Genomic DNA, 17,667 nt, shown 5'->3' on the forward strand with positions numbered 1-17,667 from the left:
AGGCAGGGCGCTGTTGGCTGCTTGTTACTCACGCAAGCCCCCTGGAGCCCCAGGCCCCTCCTGTTGGCCAGTTCTGCTGCCCGCCGAGCCATCTCCACTTTGTAGGAGCCAGGAGGGGTCCAGCCAACACCTCGAGTCAGGTTCAAGTCAGATTTGTACTTGACCTTGGGGGAAGAAAGAAGCGAGAGGAATATGTCAATGGGACGGGGTGGTTTGACCACTGAGTGGGATTTAAAAGGCAGCAAGGAGACGCAGACCACATTGACATCATTAAAGGGGACAAAGGGCAGTCAGGTGATGCACAGAGGGCCTGGGGTCCAACGAGGCTGGCCATCACTCAGCCACTCCTGAAATCTCTCGTCCTGATGGAGAGAGCCGCTGTGCAAAAGCAGGGACACATGACTCAAGCCCAAGCTCCTATCTTAATGTGCTCTGTGCCCTTAGAAGACTCCCCTCCCGTCTCTGGGCTTCAGCTCCTTGCAAGGAAAAGTATAAAATGGGCGTAAGCAATTATTATGACCCCACGGAAGTAGCAGAAAGAGCCAACAAGGGCAGAGCATTCACATTAGACAGCTGCTAAGAGGCAGAGCACTTGCCTGGCACACCTAAGGCCCGTGGCTCAAGCCCTCGCACCAAGTAATGAATACTTGAGTTAAGAAAAACAGAAGTTGGGCTTTCATATCAAACACCCTAGGCCCGCCACTAATTTTCTGTGTGACCTTAGGTTGTTTAGCTTCTCTGGCCTTGGGTTCCTGTCTGTTAAAGAAGGCAGTGCCAAGACTGGAAGGGCCACACAGCAGAGTCCTTAGAGAGCATTCGTTACAGGTGTGTCACAGGCGGGACTGACTGGCATGCCACCTTCCCAGCCTCTCCCCGGGATGTAACAGGGACTGTGTGGAGGCAGCTCACATCACTCTGCAGTTGATGGGCCCTCTGTGCATGCTTCAGGCCCAGCTCCTCTGGGTCGCTGGTATGCTGGGGCAGCGGCTGCCTATAGCGCACGTCACTGGCCAGCTGCTGACTCCTCTTGGCCTGGAGGAAGCCAGGTTGGTCAGCACGGCTGTGGAACTGGGAGCGACTGCTGGCAAAGGCCTTCTTGTACTCATTGTCGCTCTGGAGCCTGCTGACACTGAGGAAATGCCGCGTCCTTGGGTCATCGTTGACGCTGCGGTACCCAATCTGCAAGCCCCGGTCCCTCAGGAACGCCTCTTTGTACCGGAACTGCAAGTGATAGAAGCCGAGAGGGCATGGGGATGCTCCTCCCTTTCAAAGCCGGCCTCCCCAGAGGGCCCAGACCCAGGACTTCAGCAGGAAGCTCAGCAGTGCATAGGGGTCAGCTTTGGAGTCAAGTGAACCCAGCTGCATGGTCTGGGCCAGCTATGGAGCCTCTCTGAACATCAGATAAAACCGGAAACTAAATATCCATCCCATGGGATGCTGAGAGAAGTCAACGATGAGGGGCTGAAATTCAGTCTGCGCCCATTGATGATGTTCTGTATGTGCACCCGTGACCTCAGCTGTGGTAGTGTGCAGCTGTGACCTCAGCTGTGGTAGTGTTCACCTGTGGTAGTGTACAGCCGTGACCTCAGGTGTGGCAGTGTGCCCCCGTGACCTCAGCTGTGGTAGTGTGCCCCCGTGACCTCAGCTGTGGCAGTGTGCCCCCATGACCTCAGCTGTGGCAGTGTGCCCCCATGACCTCAGCTGTGGTAGTGTGCACTTGCAGCCCTGTATGGCTGCTGTAACACTCCAGCAGGAACAGGCGTGTGTCATTCTTCCTTGTACTCTCCCTAGCCTTCAGGGACCTTGTCTAATGCTTCTCAAATCACTTAGAGTGAAGAATCTAGTTCATTTTACGTAGTTACATTTCCTCTTATTGTATCTTGTATGTATGTATATGTGTGCATGTGTGGGCATGAGTGTGGAAACATGTGTGCCACAGTGCACTGGTAGAGGACAGAGGGAAACTTCGGGTGTCTGCCTTAGCCTTCTACATTGTTTGAGATAGTCTCGTGTTAGCCACTGCATATGCCAGGCCTCCACATCTGGAGCTACATGGCATCTGTGAATTGAATGTCAGCCCTCATGCTTGCCCAGAAGCAATTTCTCAAAGGTTCATTACTATAAATTAAGCAGACACAGAACCACAAATTCCTTGGCCTCTTGATGCTCCGGCCATCAACTGCTGCGTACCGCTCCTAAGAGAGCTGCTAAAACACACACACACACACACACACACACACACACACACAAAACCTCCTCATCCCCAAATTTCCAGCTCTGCTCCTAACCCCCAGGCCTGCGCCCTCCTTTTCCTTTGGCACATGAATTTCGACTCTGTTGTCGTGGTGGAGAGAGGCTACCCAGCGCCTCTTAGCTCACTTGGAAACAGTAAGAATGGTCAGCACACACAGGGTGTGGAGCCTTACGTCACTGGCAATGTCCCTGGACACACGGGCAGTCTGGAACGAAATGGCGTCCAGCCTGAAGTCACAGCCACGGGCCCGATCCTGCTCCCAGGCATTCCTGTACATTTTCTGGGTGAGAAAACCAAAGCACCCGTGAATGAGGAACAACAGTTGCCCACGTGCTATTTGCTCTCAGCAGGAGTGATGCTCCAGAGATGTGTGAGTTCATGGCCTGGTGTGACGCAGGGGGCCTTACCCTGCTCTCGGGTTCATGGGGCTGGCCATAAGGGACTCCTGCTCTTCAGGAGTGTGCTCACCACCTGCTGCCGTTCTCAGGGGCCTTGCACATCCTTCCTGCACCTGAACTCCCTCTCAGGGTCTCAGCTTTTCAGGCTCCTGACCCCTGAGTCTGGAGCTCAGAACCCAGTTGCACCCACACACACACACATGCTCAGAGTGCTCTCTCAACCTTCCCAGCAGTTGGCTGGTTTCCCTCGCTGCCTGAGGTTGGGGCTCTCCAGCTGTGATGTTCTCTCATCACCGGCAGGCATGCCCTCCACAGACTGGTGGGGACGCCAGAACCTCCCAGCAGGGAATCCGGCCCACATGGCCCACATGGCCCACATGGCCCTTCCCTGTCTTCCCCTTCACCCTGACTTTTCAAGCTGATCCACACCCCTCTGGGGTCTGTGCGTTCATCCTCTCGGGCCTCTTGCATAGCCACATCCTGGGCGGGGGTTCGGGGGGAGGAGGGGAGTGGCAACTCCAGCTCTTCCGTTCCTTCCTGAGGCTAACTAGTTCTTTCCAAGGTAAGTCAGACGATAGCCCGTCAGCACGTTCTTCTGGCAGTCCACTTCCTGTTCTGATGGCTGCCAGAAACGTCCGAGTAGGAAGTGAAGACAACCCTGAACATTCCATGAGGGAGACCTAGTGCTTTCCTGGTAAGAGCCCCAGGTCTGGGGCAGTTACTGATGCCAAACTTTCCCCGAACTTCAAGTCTAACACCAGATTACGTGGGTGCCCTGTGCACGCCAGCCCTGGTGCCCGGGTATCTCAGGGCCACCTGCAGAGGCCTTGGCCTGAACTGAGGCTGTCCCCAGTGTGCCAGCTCTCTTTCTCCTGGCGCCCCCACACACCGTGCCTGCTATGGTGGCTGCCTCCCGTGTTTTCTATGCTGCTGAGGTTTCTGCTTTGCTGCTGACACTCTTTAGATTCTGTAGGCGCTTTGATTCGGAACCCTGGGCATCCCTCCTCTTGATCACAGTTTTGTCCTCGTCCTCACACATTAGAGTCATTTGATTTTGAGTTATTTCGGCTGCCTTGCACATCTCAATGGCTTTCTTTGCTCAGGAAGGTCACTTTGCCCCTACATCCTCCTGGCAGAGCACTTGATCCAATTGTGCGCATTCCAAACGCCCCTGAAGGAGTGCTCTTTCAAATGAGGTTCAGGAGCTCTCCACACTCAGTGAGCCCTGACGGCTAATTTCAGCTCCAGGACTCTGCAGCTGACCCCCGCCTGTGAGAGCAGGCGTGCTTATCTTGGGAGCCTGGCGTGGGTGTCCTCCTTCAGTTGGGACACTCATGAACTAGCAGTTTCCTCCCCGTCTCCGGGCTGAGGTCCTAGGAGGGGTACTCCAGCGGAGGCCTGGCCTCCCCATCCTTGGGAATTAACGAGCTGGACCTTCTGTGCCAGCTCTGCCGAGGGGGCGGTCCAGCTTCTCCAGATGGAGGCCAGCCCACCATAGCTGCTGTTCTAAAATTATCCCTCGCTCCTTCCTCAAAAGCTTCAAATGGTCATAATAACTCATATTTACAAAGCCTGAGAGCATTCACCGTGTGGGACCCCACAGGGCTTTACAACAGTAACAAACTAATACACACGCTAACTAGAAGGCCCCTCTCTCCAACCCCTGCAAGGCAGCCACCTCTGGGGTAAGCTGCAGCAGCTGTCGATCCACACGCAGCCCCAGGACACAATGGCCAGGCCAGGCAACGAAGAATGGCCAGACGCTAGGAGGCTGCTCGCTGCCCTAGGCCAACACACTCAGCCCGTGTTATTCCAACCTGACAGTGTCTTTTGATTGCCCCGCTTCTCTACCTGTTATCTGGGGATCACAGCATCGCTGGCTGAGCGGCTGCCTATTCTATTCCAACCAGGCCTCCAACCCCTGCCAACAACAAGCCCTGGTTTAGGAAACAGCGTCTTGGTTACACAGTCAAAGGGCACATGTCCAAGGGGAGCGGGAGTGTTGGCACGGACGGTTCTGTGCACAAAGGAGCCAGCTACGTTGAGCACATCCTTTCAAACTGCAGAGATGGTGCGACACCATCTCCACCACCGTATGTCTCTGAGCGGCTAAAGAAAGAGCTCTGAGAAGCTCACATAACATGTGTGCCTGCACGGGCCAGAGCCTGGGCCACACCCCTAACCATCCCCAGGCAGATGGCTGAAGTTTTCGGAGCCTAGATTCACAATGTCAGAGCTACATGTGGCTTCCCTCAGCCCAGCTCTATCTCTTCCTGGTTTACAGGTGAGGGAACTGAGGTCCAGTGAGGAAAATGATAGAAATCACACGAGCAGTTTGTCCTGCTCGGGGTCCAGGGATCTTTCACTCTCATGCCCTCCTTAGGGCTTAAAAAAGAAGTCAACAGATCATCCCCAGGGCTGAAAACGTTAGAAGCAGGCGTGCAGCAGTCCTACTTACGTCACTGAGGTGCATCGCGTTCAGGCGGGCTCTGGCAAAATCTGGGTGGTCTGGGATGGGGGTGTACCTATGTAGGGAGTCTGCATCTCCCGACCTGTACAGGCGCTGTGGGCGAGACAAACGATGGAAGCAGAGCCTTGGCACCACTGGGCGTGGTAAAAGCCGGGAGGAACGTCTCCCGACCCTGTCTTTTACTAAATGAAGTGGAATTCAGCACTGCTCCTAGGGGCCATCCCTCTGGAATTACCCCTGGTAGAAGGTGCGGCCAGGATCTGCGATGGTGGACTCTGTTAAGATATTCCCCAGGATCTATTCAAATGCACTATAAACCAGCTCCATCGGTGGCAGCACCTGCCTACTTTACTCTGTCTCAATGGGTGGCTAGTTCTCAGACCCTCTGCAACCTCATGCCTGCGTTCTCTGGTAACAAGAGACAATCCCAGGCTCTGGAGGCCCTGTTGTTCAACATGAACAGTAGTAATAAAAAACAAATTAGTCTTTTTATCATACAATTTATAAATTATAACTATATATGTACATATATAGTTGTATGGTCTTAGTGTTTTAAAAACTTAGGTTTTCTAGTTTACCCAGACCCCACAAAGACACAATTTTAACGTGAATGCTTTGTCTTGGTTTTCATTACAGAGCAGAGATTTCCGCCTTGCCAACAACTTTAAGCAGCATTTGAATCCCATCTATTTCTCGGGGGGTAGACATCCTATTTCCAACCATTCCCAAATCCCTTCAGGCTTTGAAAATGTGAACTGTTCCGGGCAGCACTTGGGCTCTGGGAGGAGGCAGCAGTCCTGTAAGTGTGTGAAGAATAAAAACCCTTGACAATTCAAAGGAGAAAACACGTGCAGCTTCCTGTCCCTTGGAAGAGGAAGCAGGCCTGAGGTACACAGGGAACAAAGGCAGAAGGGAGCTTTGAATGCTGCTCTTCTTTACTGCAGCAGCACGGCTATAGTCAGCCTTTTAATTCCATTGCAGACATCAGAAATTAAGATGCATCTGGCCTTGTGTTTGGTGAGAGATCATCAGTAATACTCAGTATCACCGTAATCTGACTCAAACCATAGTAACTGCATTTACAGAGGACTCACTGTGTTCCTGGTACTTGCTTAAAGCTTTATTTGCCTTTACTTATTTAATCCTCTTTAAATTCACTCAACGGGATGAAACGGTTGCTGCCTGGGTCTCCCACACCCTCCCTCCTTCAAATAAGGGGCACGAGGTTAGAAGGGGTTAGCAACTGGCCCACAACCACCCCACTGGCTTGCACTCCCATGTAGCACCGAGTCACAGTACCCCAGTGCACGCCCACGGTGAGTGGGCTGACCTCACCTCGTTACAGTGCACATAGCTGTTCTTGGCATGAACAAGGTCTGGAGAGTCAACCACCGTGGTGAACTTGATACTGTCTGGTTTTTTACGGTACTTGGTCTATAAAAGAAAAGATTCCCATGATACACGGTTAAATTCTTTAATCCTGGCTTCTTGGGTCCATATGTGTAAACAACAGTGGTGTATCAGAAGACAAGCTGCTCAGTAGCATGGGAGGGCCCAAGCGTCCCTCTGTGATTAAAAGTGTGTGACAGGCACTTCGCTTCCTAAAGAAGGGACCCCTTAAAGGAGTCCTCCCACGGAGGCTTGCTTAGACCCTCACCACTCAAGTGCTGTTAGTAAGAAACCCAAGGATGGCAGTCTCTCTCTCTAGGGGTGCTCTAGGGCAGAGGGCCAAGGCCATCAACCGGTTGGGATTGCTATCCCTATGAAACTTTTAATACCCCCTGGAGGTGTGAAGGTGACCTCCACACACTGGACCAAACTCAGAGGGTAGATACAGATTCCCCACACTGCCAATGAAAACGGGGAGTGACATCAGATGATAACTGATGATTAGCATCTAGCAAAAAGCTCCTAAGATGTTTAGTGATTTCAACTCCTTTGCAGTGAATGAGTTGCAGGGAAATATTGTTTTAGGTTTGGGTTGCAAATGGCTCCAGAAAAGATGCTGGGAGTCCATCGGCCTTGGGTCTGTCTTGGCATGGTCTCTATTGTGCAAGCAGATTCTCTACTCAAAAGAAAATGCGTGGATCGCCCATGTCACTTAGGAAGGTCGGACTGATGGTACCTCACTGATGAGCTCTCCAGCCTTCTTTGCACTCTCTATCTGGGGAGATCGCAGAGCCAGCCATCCTGTGCCCTTCATGCCCATCAAGTCTGATTTGTAATGAAACTGTAAAAAGAAAACCAAGGGTTCCTGTCAGGATGGTGCCTAGGGCCTCAAGGGCATTTCAAGAAGGCCCTTGTTTCACAATAAGAATGATAACAATAAAGAATAATAAGGCCTTCACAGTCACGCTCCGTCCCAACAGTCCAGTGTCGTCACTCAGAGGAGACTCTGGACACTAAGCCCAGCTGTTCTGAATTTGCACATTTTTCTGTGAAGAAAGTAATGGAGCTCAATAAAGGTACAGGAAGCCCCATCAGCAAGACTTGAAGCTGACCGCAGTGACACCATGGACAAGCATTTAAGGAAAGAGCTACGTGAGTGCTAAAGTCCACGGATCAACCAGGATTATTTGGGTTCACTCTGTCAGTAAGGTAATCTACCACACGCCAAACAAGAACTATCTGCATTCAGCTTAGTCGATTGAACAGTTTTGAACCCTAGATTGAAGCTGCTAGGACTCAGAGCAAATTACTTTTCCAAAATGCAACTCAGTCCCTGACACATTTGAAGGTCAAAACAATCCTTCTTGTAAAAAGCCAAGAATCCCTGGTGAACATGAGACCATTAAACTTGTCCTTGATACAGTGGGCATAGAGGGGTCAGAGGTCAACTACAAGAGGAATTTAAAAACAAAAACAAATTTCGTTGTGATGGGCTAGCAATGAGTTAGCCCCTGTAATCCTTTCATGCCTCAGTTTACTCCCTGCTCCCCAACTATAACTTATTATGATTTGCTTATATAGCAGAATCAGGCAAAACCTCATCCTCTTTCTTCATTTTAAGGGCTTAGGAGAGTAGGCTAATAGCACCATCCCGGGAGAAATAAATAGGAGCATTACAGCCGTGGCTCTGATTGGAGCCCCAGCCTGTCAAATCTTATTAGCAGTCCTTGATCTGCCTGCAATGACACCGTCACTCGACCGCCTTTCTTCTCCTCTTTATGGAAATTGGGTATTTTTAAAGGTAGGAAAAAACCTCTCTAAGGAAATCTGAAATTTGGATCTAAACGAAGTTGATGGCATTTCTCTAATTTAGATATAAGTCCCGCTGTAACGCAAAATATCGTTCTAGATATCAGCCCCTCGGCCTTTTTAGTTCTCTTTCATTTTGGGATCCACAGCGCTCCTCACAGCTGGCCTCAAAGAGGGTCTGTTTCTGATCTACTGTCTGCTGGTTAATGCCCCTGTGCCAATTCCACACTGCTTCCCGACCGGTGGAGGGAGGGCATCACTCGGGCTCAGGAGCAGGTTTCAAAACCCCATGTCAGTAAGATTGCTTTTCATACCGTGTCTTTTCAGTCTACAGCGGCAATGCTTTTGCCTTCGACTCTGATAAAGAACAGAGAAAATTGGATAAATTTCTAAGTTGGAGAGAATAAGCCTACAGGGCCTCTTCACAGCCAGGCCCTGCTCCTTTCATAAGGGAGATGAAGTGGGGGTACTCTTTCAAGCTGCCTTTGTGGAGCTGAGCACTACGATTACAGGTAAGACAGAAAGCAAGATGCAGGTTCCCCAAAGATCCGACTGTGCCTTGACGCCTCTAAACAGACCCTCATTGATATCTCAGCCCTGGCCCAGCTTTCAGTATCCACACAGACCCTAAAAACAACACACCAACCCCGACTTCATGATAAAAGAAGGGAAAGAGGAGGGGAGCCGAGAAGAGTCAGCTATCCAAAGACAGCTTCAGAGAACTGTTCTGAGAAAGGAATAACCTTCCCAAACTGCCCAGCCTCGTCTGGCTCACCCAAACGGCAGGCTCTGTTTTCCCTTATACGTCCTAAAGTCCAGAGGGCACCTAACAATTCATGGTTAGGGCTCTTCTGGTACCTGAGTTTTGGAGTAATCTTTTGCAAATGCAGTAAGCAAAACATTCAGCTCCCGAGTAATATCAATTGTGGGCACTGTGCAAGCACTTGTGCCTAGGAGGTCCCTGAGCAAAGGGCACATTTGCCATGTGAATAAGACACCGTGTCCTTGCCTCTCTCATTTGTTTGGACTCTGTCTCAACACATGCCCACTCTGCCTGCAGAGCAGAGGTTCGTGTTCTCACCCACAGAACAATCTGATCAAATGACACTAAGAGCCATGGGCTGCTGTGCTCTGGGCGAACCACACTGGAAGCCAGCAACAATGCAGACTAGAGCGCCTGTCTCATAATGCAGCCAGCCACCCACGGAAGCCAGGAGACTGAGCAGGGATCAGGCAACCAGAGCCAGAAGCCGGGCTCCATCTGGGTCTAGCTGCCGGGACTTGGCAGCTTATGGCACAAGGAAGACCCTCAGAGGATGAGGGCCCAGAGAGACGGTGGGTGTCACTATGCCCGCCACTGTGTCCTACACAACAGCTGCATGTGATCACTTTACTGCTGTCACCACGTCCAAGACTGGGCAAGGAGGAAGGACCTGCAGCTCATGCAGCCAGTGTGGAGCAACGGGACATGCACCTCAGAAATGTAACTCCAGAGCCTTCCTCCGGTGACATGCGGCTGCTTCTACTCTCCCCTGTTCTTGGTTATGAAAGATTTCTCCTTTGGAAGCCTCGGGTCGACACCTGTTGCTACAGCTTTAAGATCCTCAGCAGTGTATCAAAGCAGACATTAAGACTCATAACCAAACCTTTGGCAGAGTGCAGGGAATCATATGAAAGAAGGGGGAGTTAGTAAGACCTGGAAAGGACAGGAGCGCCACAAGGACCAAATATATCAGGGCACAAGGGTCTTTCATGAGACTGTTTCTCCAACCAAAGACCATATATGGATATAACCTAGAACCCCTGCTCAGATATAGCCCACGGTAGCTCAGTGTCCAAATGGGTTCTCTAACAAGGGGAACAGGGACTATTCCTGACATGAACTCAACGGCGAGCTCTTCGACCCTGCCCCCTGCCCCAAGGGAGGAGCAGCCTTGCTAGGCCACAGAAGAGGACATTGCAGCCAGGCCTGAAGAGACTTGATAAACCAGGGTCAGATGGAAGGGGAGGAGGTTCTCCCCTATCAGTGGACTTGGAAAGGGGCAGGGAGAAGATGAGAGAGGGAGGGTGGGATTGGGAGGGAAGGAAGGAGGGATACAAAGTAAATAACCTGTTATTAATATAAAAAATAAATTTAAAAAAAGATCCTTCAGGAGAGTTGGAATTCAGAGGTTAGGGCCTGGGCCCATATGACAACCCTCCCCTATCAGCTGGAAGCAAAGGACAGCAGTCAGTGTCAGTCATGATCACGTTATCTTTAGCTCCTTACCTCCATCCTCCCTCTCCTCATCTCCCATCTACTGAAACACCTCTTCATCCACCTACTCTCATGTGGAAACATATGTAGTGTTCCATGGTATATACATATGTATTCACATGTGTGTGGACATACGTGTGTCATGGGAGTGCATATTGAGTTTGTGTTCATGTACAAGCCTGGAGCTGGCATCAGGCATATTTGTCAGTCACTCTTATTGAGGCAGGGGCTCTCAGGGAACCTGGAATTTGCTGATTTCTGGGTAGCCATGATATGCAACTTGTCCTGGGGACCCTTGTCTCTGCTTCCTGAGAGCTGGGATTACAGGTGGCTGCCATACTTGTCTGGCTTTTATGTGGGCTCTGGGGATCCGAACTCTGCTCCTCACATTTGCATGCCAAGTGTTTTGTTCTCTGAGCTCCTCGCCCCCAGCCCTTACTCACTGGCTCTGTTAGACCTCAAACATATCATAACTGTTCCTGCTCATGCTTTTGCCTTGACACTTACTGTCCTATTTGCGTGGCTTTCTCTACCCCCTTCCCTCATCTCCTTCAGGCCTTCATGCAAATGTCACCTCTCCCTTGAGAACCACATGCATGCCCAATTGTAAATGGCACCTGAAGCTGGGTGGTGGTACTACCTGAAACCACGATACTTCGGAAGCTGAGGTGGCAACACCTCAAATGTAAGGACAGCTTGGGCTAAATAACAAAACCCTGCCTCAAAAATCGCATACGTGCATGAGCACACACACAACTGTGCACACACATGCTTTCGCACCCCGCTTCTGTGTTCCATATAACCCCCTAGCAGGTATCACCATCTGAGATATAAGATATAAGATTGCCATGTCAAGCGTGGTTAATCTCCCTTCGAGGCAGTGGGACTTCCACAAGCTCAGGAGATGTTTTTCACTCTTTTGCCCATGACTGTATTCTCCCAGAAAGAGAGAAGAATTGAAGGGCGGGGGTGGGGGGAGAAAGAGGAGCAGGGTCAGAAACTTGGAGCAGGAATTCAGGTGAGAGGCAGTTTCTGAAGAGACGCAGAAGCCAAGATAAGGCAGAGCGCTGCCCATATACTAGTGGGTGCTCAATAAATACCAGTGGAACAAAGAGTCCCAACCTGGAGGACATAGGCCAAGTTTGGGATGGAGAGGGTTCGAGAGGTCCAAGACGAACCTCGGGTAGATCGGAAAGGAGTGGGGAGCCAGCACTGTTTAAACCCTACCTCACTCTGCAGGGCGTGGGCTTTCTTGGCCCAGGCCATCTTCAGATCCTCGGGCAGGGCAGTGAACTTGTGGCACTGTGTCCGGTAGTCATGGTCACTGGCCAGGCCCTGGGCCTTCCTGGCATGGACCAGGAACACCATATCCATGGGCAGGCGGCACTGGGCTTGGCTGCTGGCCGCCTCCTTCTTGTACTGGTTCTCGCTCTGCAGCTGCCCCATCCGCTGGCAGTGCCGGAGCCGTGGGTCACCACTCACGCTCTGGATGCCGATCAGGTGCCCCCGCTCCTTCACAAATGCATGCCTATAGAGAAACTGGAAAGGACGGCCAGCTGACCAGGAGCCAACATGTGCCCACCTCACCTCACAGCAGCATGGAGCCAACGCATGCCCACCTCACAGCAACACGTAGCCAGTGAGTGCACACCTGTGGAACCACATCACAGGCCTTGGGGGAGGGATCAGCTCTCCCTGTGCTAAGCAGCAAGAGCTGCCACAGGCAACCGGCTTGAAGCACGCCTCCCTCCCTCAGGGCCGACGGAGAGAAACATTATCTAATTAAAATCAGATTCTCAGAACTATGAAGAGCTCCCTGCTCCCCTTGTGCATCCTGTGGCCAAAGGAATTTTGTTAAATAGGGTAAAAAAGAAGCTTGTATTTTATCCACTCATATTTAGAGAAACATTAAACCCCAAAGACAGGATCTGCTCATTTGAAGTCTATGTTTTCTGTGATTTGTTTGTGGGAAAGAGAAAGTCACCTTCATGTCCCAAAGCTATGGATGTATGCAACACAGCTGTGGGTTGTGGAGGGAAGTGACAGAGAGCCAAGGGGGAGGCCATCGCCATCTCTTATCTCGTCCTTGTTCTGGGTGATGCTGCAAATGGACAGCTCTCAGGTGGCCACTGCCCAGCGCTCACAGTTGGGCCGCAGTCACCAGCTGCTGACAAGGGAGACTCTTGCGTGCGCTTGTCTTGTGATCAGCCCTCCCTGCTTTGCCGAAGGACCTTATTCAGAACTAATATATTCTGCGGGTGACATCCTGTCTCACACGGTTCTACATTTGCCTTAATTCAGGAGAAATGAGCCTTACACATTGTTTTACATGAAGTTAACAGAGATGAGGCAGGATGGAAGGTCAGAGCATTCCACTCACATCGCTGGCGATGTCCCCAGAGGCCCGTGCAGCCTGGAAGGGCAGAGCGTCTATCGTCAGCTTGTAGCCCTGAGCACGAAGATGACGCCAGGACTCCTTGTATTTTGCCTGAAGTGGGAACACATAAATAACTTAAAAAATACATGAAGCAACAAACAAAGACTGCACACCCTTTCATATGTAGCATGGTGTCCTAGCATCCACTGTGAGCAGCAAACACTTCTGTTTCACAGATCAACCTCTCATTAGCACGTGCCCCGTGGTAGGCTCTGAGCATGCATGTCTATATAACACGTGTGAACTTTACATAGGCATCTAAAATTGGGGCTTCTTGGAAGCTTCGGCAGATGGTGGGGAGGTGGCTGCCGGGCCACTTGTGGACCACCACACTGCTGGCTTTGGAGCATGCTCAAATCTCAAGGGGAAGGCAGGCTTGCCTCGCTCAGGTTGGCTGCGTTGGTTTTCGCTCGGATGAGCTCGGGCAGGCCCAGGCTCACTGTGTACCGGTGCCGTGCGTCCTCCCCAGCCGCCTTGTAAAGACGCTGAAGCCAAGTCACAAACAAAGAAAAAGCAGTGAGAAGGCGAGTATTCGGCTCTGTGCTCGCTTGAGGCTGGGAAGGCCTCACTGGACACAGCTCAGCCAAGGCTGAGGGACATTTCCTTCAGTAGAGTCGGGCTGCATGAGTCACAGGAGACGGAAGGAGTGTGTGAAGAATTGCAGTTCACTTTATAAGCGCCGAGGAAGGTAAACATGGGGAGACGCTCCTGAAATCCATCCCCCCCATAAGACTTGGGACACGTAACGGAAGCCCTGCTGATGGCAGAAGCTGGCCCTGGTCTGCACCCTTCCCTGAAACCTCAGCATCCCTTCTGAGATCAGGCTGAGCCCAGGCCACCCCGGAGGACGTGTCCCCATGATGAGAAATGAATGGGTCAGTGCTTGCCGGCTGCTGCAAGGTCCGGGGCCATCCTGAAACAGCCGCTCCACAGCCCGAGGCTCAGAAAGGCAGGGAGGGGCAAGGAAGAGCTGCTAACAGACAGCCTTTCTGTACAAGACACTGAACTGCGTCTCTGCCGGGCGTCCTTGCCCTCGGCTGCCACGTCCAGCTTTGGAAGGCTTTGGTTGAATGTGGAGGCGAATGGTAAAAATAGCCAGATCTCCACATAACTTCTGAAAGCTAGGGTGGGGAGAATCTTTAAAAAGCGAAAATGATCTGATGGTGTGTATGTGCTCAGCCAACAGGAGAGCAGCCACGGAGCTGGGAGCACAGAGGAGGCAATTCTGGCAGAGACGACCCCTGCCCCTCCTTTTCCAGTGTATTGGGAATCCTAAATTTGGGAGTAAACAGATGGAGTAGATAGGGAGGATAAGGTGAGGCAATGGTTCAGGAATCCAGATTGATGCCATACCCTAGACCTGCCTCCGGATAACCACTAGCCCCAGAAATGAACGTTCTGTTGGTGAGCTGCCATCACCTAGCACAGAACCACAGATCAGTGTTTCTAACTCCTTTGTGCCAGGGTCAGAGGGCCTGTCTGTGACACTCTGGGTGCGGTGGGTAGGTAGGGTGTGGCCTGAGGCTGAGCTGCCAAGCTGCCCCTGTCTGATGAGCCAGAGGGTAGTCTAAAGCAGATGTCCAGCTGGCCTTCCCGGCCTCTTCGAGATGGGTAAGCAATGTATAGAATGCTCTTTTTTCCCCAAATCCCCCATAAGCATGGCTGCCTTTCCCCTCCTCAGCCCACAAAAATTCACACTTTTTTTTTTCTTTTATTAATCTAGCAATCCTTGGAGAGCCATGGGAGACTTCACCTCATTGGTGATCTGGTTGCTGAACTTGGCATGCAGAAGGTTGGGAGTATCTGTCACAGCTGTGTACTTGAATGACCCAGGGTGCTGGCGGTACTTACTCTGAGAAGGAAAGAGACGGCTCGGTAAGGTAGAGAACAGTGCTGTTAAGTCCTAATGAGTGTGTGTGTGTGTGTGCACATGTGCATGTGTGTATGTTTCTATGTGCACACGCATGAGGCTGCCAGAGGACAGCTGGGGGTGGAGTACCTTGGGAGCACCAGTGAGTTAGGTCTCACTGACCTGCAACTTGCTGACCTGACAGCCTGGCTGGCCAGAGAACCCAGGATCTTCCTGGCCCAGCCTTTGCCTGCACTGGAATTCTCACTGTGTCCCCCCTACTAGCGGCTTCTTTTGCCAGGCTGCCAGCCCATCCCTCTAGAATCCAGCAGGCCTCTCCCTCTCCGGGAGAACTGGACCAGCTGCAGTCTGCACCTGAGAAGACTCGGCGCCCCCAGTATTGGGGGTACACGAAACGCTGCGCACCTTCAAAGCCACGCTCGCAGAGTGGCCACAGGGCCACACGTCTGCAGTCCTAGTACTGGAGAGGCAGACAGGTGGCTCCTGGGGCTCGCTGGCCAGCCTGCCTAGCACTGAGAAAATTTCAGTGCTCACTGGCCGCTGTGTCTGAAACGGCAGCTATGTGCTTGGTGAGTTCTTGGCAACGTGTGTGACCCTGCCTGCAGAACAACATCTGGGCCCCGTGTGCACACTCACACAAATGCACACACAAACATACACACCCAACTGCCCACCCCAGGACTCAGAAGGCCATTGGCAGAGCCCAGCCTCTGCGGGTTCTCTGAAGATCCACACGGGGCTTTGATGGACGTGAGCTGTGGGGAGCTTTGAGGCCACGCTGTTTCATGGCGGCAGAGCCAGGGCCTGAGCTCCCGCAGCGCCCGTCCACCCACCTCAGCCTGCACACTGGCCCTGAACATCTGAACCTCTATTCCTGCGGACAGTGTGTGCACATGTGTGTGGACAGTGTGTGCACATGTATGTGTGTACAGTGTGTGCACATGTGTGTGTGGACAGTGTGTGCACATGTGTGTGTGTACAGTGTGTGCACATGTGTCTGTGTACAGTGTGTGCACATGTGTGTGTGGACAGTGTGTGCACATGTGTGTGTGTGGACAGCGTGTGGACATGCATGCGTGTGTGTGTGTGTACAGTGTGTGTGTGTGTACAGTGTGTGCACATGTGTGTCTGTGTACAGTGTGTCTGTGTACAGTGTGTGCACATGTATGTGTGTGGACAGCGTGTGCATGTGTACACATGTTTCTACAGTGTTTTTACGTGTGTGAGCACACGAATGCCAGAGCTCATTGTTGGGCGTCTTCCTCTACCACCCTCCACGTTAGCCTCTCCCTGAACCTAGGATCACTGACTCAGCTGGACTCGTGGCCCGTGAGCTCCTCCCGTCTCACCTCCCCAGAACCGGGCTTTAGAGCCCACCTGGTGCGAGCGCACACGGGGCGGGGGATCTGGACAGGTCCTCACACGTGCTCACTGAGCTCGTCTACGGCAGCCCCTGCCACGCTCCCGAAAGTGGCGCCCACCCACAGGAGACTCCAGCAAGAACAAAGGCGCCTGGCAACGGCTGCGTTTGACCTGAGCTGCCTAAGCAGGGGCACAGATGCACGGGGCTTCTGCCATGGACACCCCATTCCGCCATGGACACCCCATTCCTCTGTGGACACCCCATTCTACCACAGACACCCCATTCCTCTGTGGACACCCCATTCTACCACAGACACCCCATTCCTCTGTGGACACCCCATTCTGCCACGGACACCCCGTTCCGCCATGGACACCCCATTCTGCCACGGACACCCCATTCCGCCATGGACACCCCATTCTGCCACAGACACCCCATTCCTCTGTGGACACCCCATTCTGCCACAGACACCCCATTCTGCCATGGACACCCCATTCCTCTGTGGACACCCCATTCTACCACGGACACCCCATTCCGCCATGGACACCCCATTCCTCTGTGGACACCCCATTCCGCCATGGACACCCCATTCCTCTGTGGACACCCCATTCTACCACAGACACCCCATTCTGCCACGGACACCCCATCCCACCATCCACCGTGTGCCTCCAAGTCCGTGCTACCTCGCTGATGAGCTCAGATGCTTTCTTTCTTCCTTCAATCTCCAACGCTCCAGGAGCGACACAGGGGACACCACGCATGAAGTTCAAGTCAGAACGGTACAGAGTCTACGAGGAGGAGCGTGCAAACGTCAGAGAAGCCAGACTCCAAACTAAGGAGCAGGAGAAGCCAGCTCTCAGCACACGTGCGCAAGGCTGCGGCCCTGGGTGGGTACAGGCGGGGTCCCACTCAACATCAGTGCTCACAGTTGTCAGTAACGGCTTGTCAGGGGAAAACCTGGGTCACACACAAATCATTGCGCTGTCACTTTTCTGTGAGCAGCTCTGACAGGATGGAGTTTTGTTTTAATGTGGGCTACCAAAACACAAATGCTGGAGAGGATTGTGGCTAGAATGTCAGGTGTCCTGGGGCAAATGTACAAATGCTTTAACCGATCTTTCAAACAAAAGCCAGCAGCAGCAGCTGGTATTAATTAATCATGTGTTAAGAAAGAACTGATGAATAAATCGGAAAGAACCTGGCAGGGACTCACTCAGGTCCGCACCTGTGTGGGTAAGAGAACTCGTGTTTACCTGAGTGCTTTGGAGTGACAGTTTAAAGGGTCCCCAGATTTCCTCCCCTCAGCCAGCAAAGCACCCCCGGGTGTGCAGCCTTCCGATTGTCACCACAGCACCAGGCAGGGTAGGCACCAGGCTCCACCTAAGCGGCAAATGGCCTGATGGATGTGGCAGTTCCTTCATCC

General features: G+C 52.2%; 1 protein-coding gene and 1 long non-coding RNA gene across 3 annotated transcripts in view; one reads left to right on the forward strand and one right to left on the reverse strand.

The window, feature by feature from the left end:
- Nrap (nebulin related anchoring protein) overlaps nucleotides 1-17,667 on the reverse strand; it is a 75,139-nt gene that overhangs the window by 646 nt on the left and 56,826 nt on the right. The window contains exons 33-43 of the mRNA XM_060391501.1: nucleotides 16,928-17,032; nucleotides 14,768-14,866; nucleotides 13,395-13,499; nucleotides 12,958-13,065; nucleotides 11,805-12,116; nucleotides 7,248-7,352; nucleotides 6,458-6,556; nucleotides 5,111-5,215; nucleotides 2,427-2,534; nucleotides 910-1,221; nucleotides 33-164 (exon numbers count right to left, since the gene is read on the reverse strand). Coding sequence (XP_060247484.1) covers nucleotides 33-164; nucleotides 910-1,221; nucleotides 2,427-2,534; nucleotides 5,111-5,215; nucleotides 6,458-6,556; nucleotides 7,248-7,352; nucleotides 11,805-12,116; nucleotides 12,958-13,065; nucleotides 13,395-13,499; nucleotides 14,768-14,866; nucleotides 16,928-17,032 — 1,590 coding nt within the window. The remainder of the gene's footprint in view (nucleotides 1-32; nucleotides 165-909; nucleotides 1,222-2,426; nucleotides 2,535-5,110; nucleotides 5,216-6,457; nucleotides 6,557-7,247; nucleotides 7,353-11,804; nucleotides 12,117-12,957; nucleotides 13,066-13,394; nucleotides 13,500-14,767; nucleotides 14,867-16,927; nucleotides 17,033-17,667) is intronic.
- On the forward strand, nucleotides 13,473-17,451 carry LOC132656523 (uncharacterized). Of its 2 annotated transcripts, none has more exons than XR_009594287.1 (3): nucleotides 13,473-13,702; nucleotides 14,738-14,889; nucleotides 16,981-17,451. It is a non-coding gene; the product is annotated as an uncharacterized LOC132656523 (long non-coding RNA). The 2 variants fall into 2 exon arrangements; XR_009594288.1 differs by lacking the exon at nucleotides 13,473-13,702 and adding an exon at nucleotides 14,518-14,625.

Source organism: Meriones unguiculatus, chromosome 1 (genome assembly GCF_030254825.1).
Source record: "Meriones unguiculatus strain TT.TT164.6M chromosome 1, Bangor_MerUng_6.1, whole genome shotgun sequence".
Classification (NCBI taxonomy): Eukaryota; Metazoa; Chordata; class Mammalia; order Rodentia; family Muridae; genus Meriones; species Meriones unguiculatus.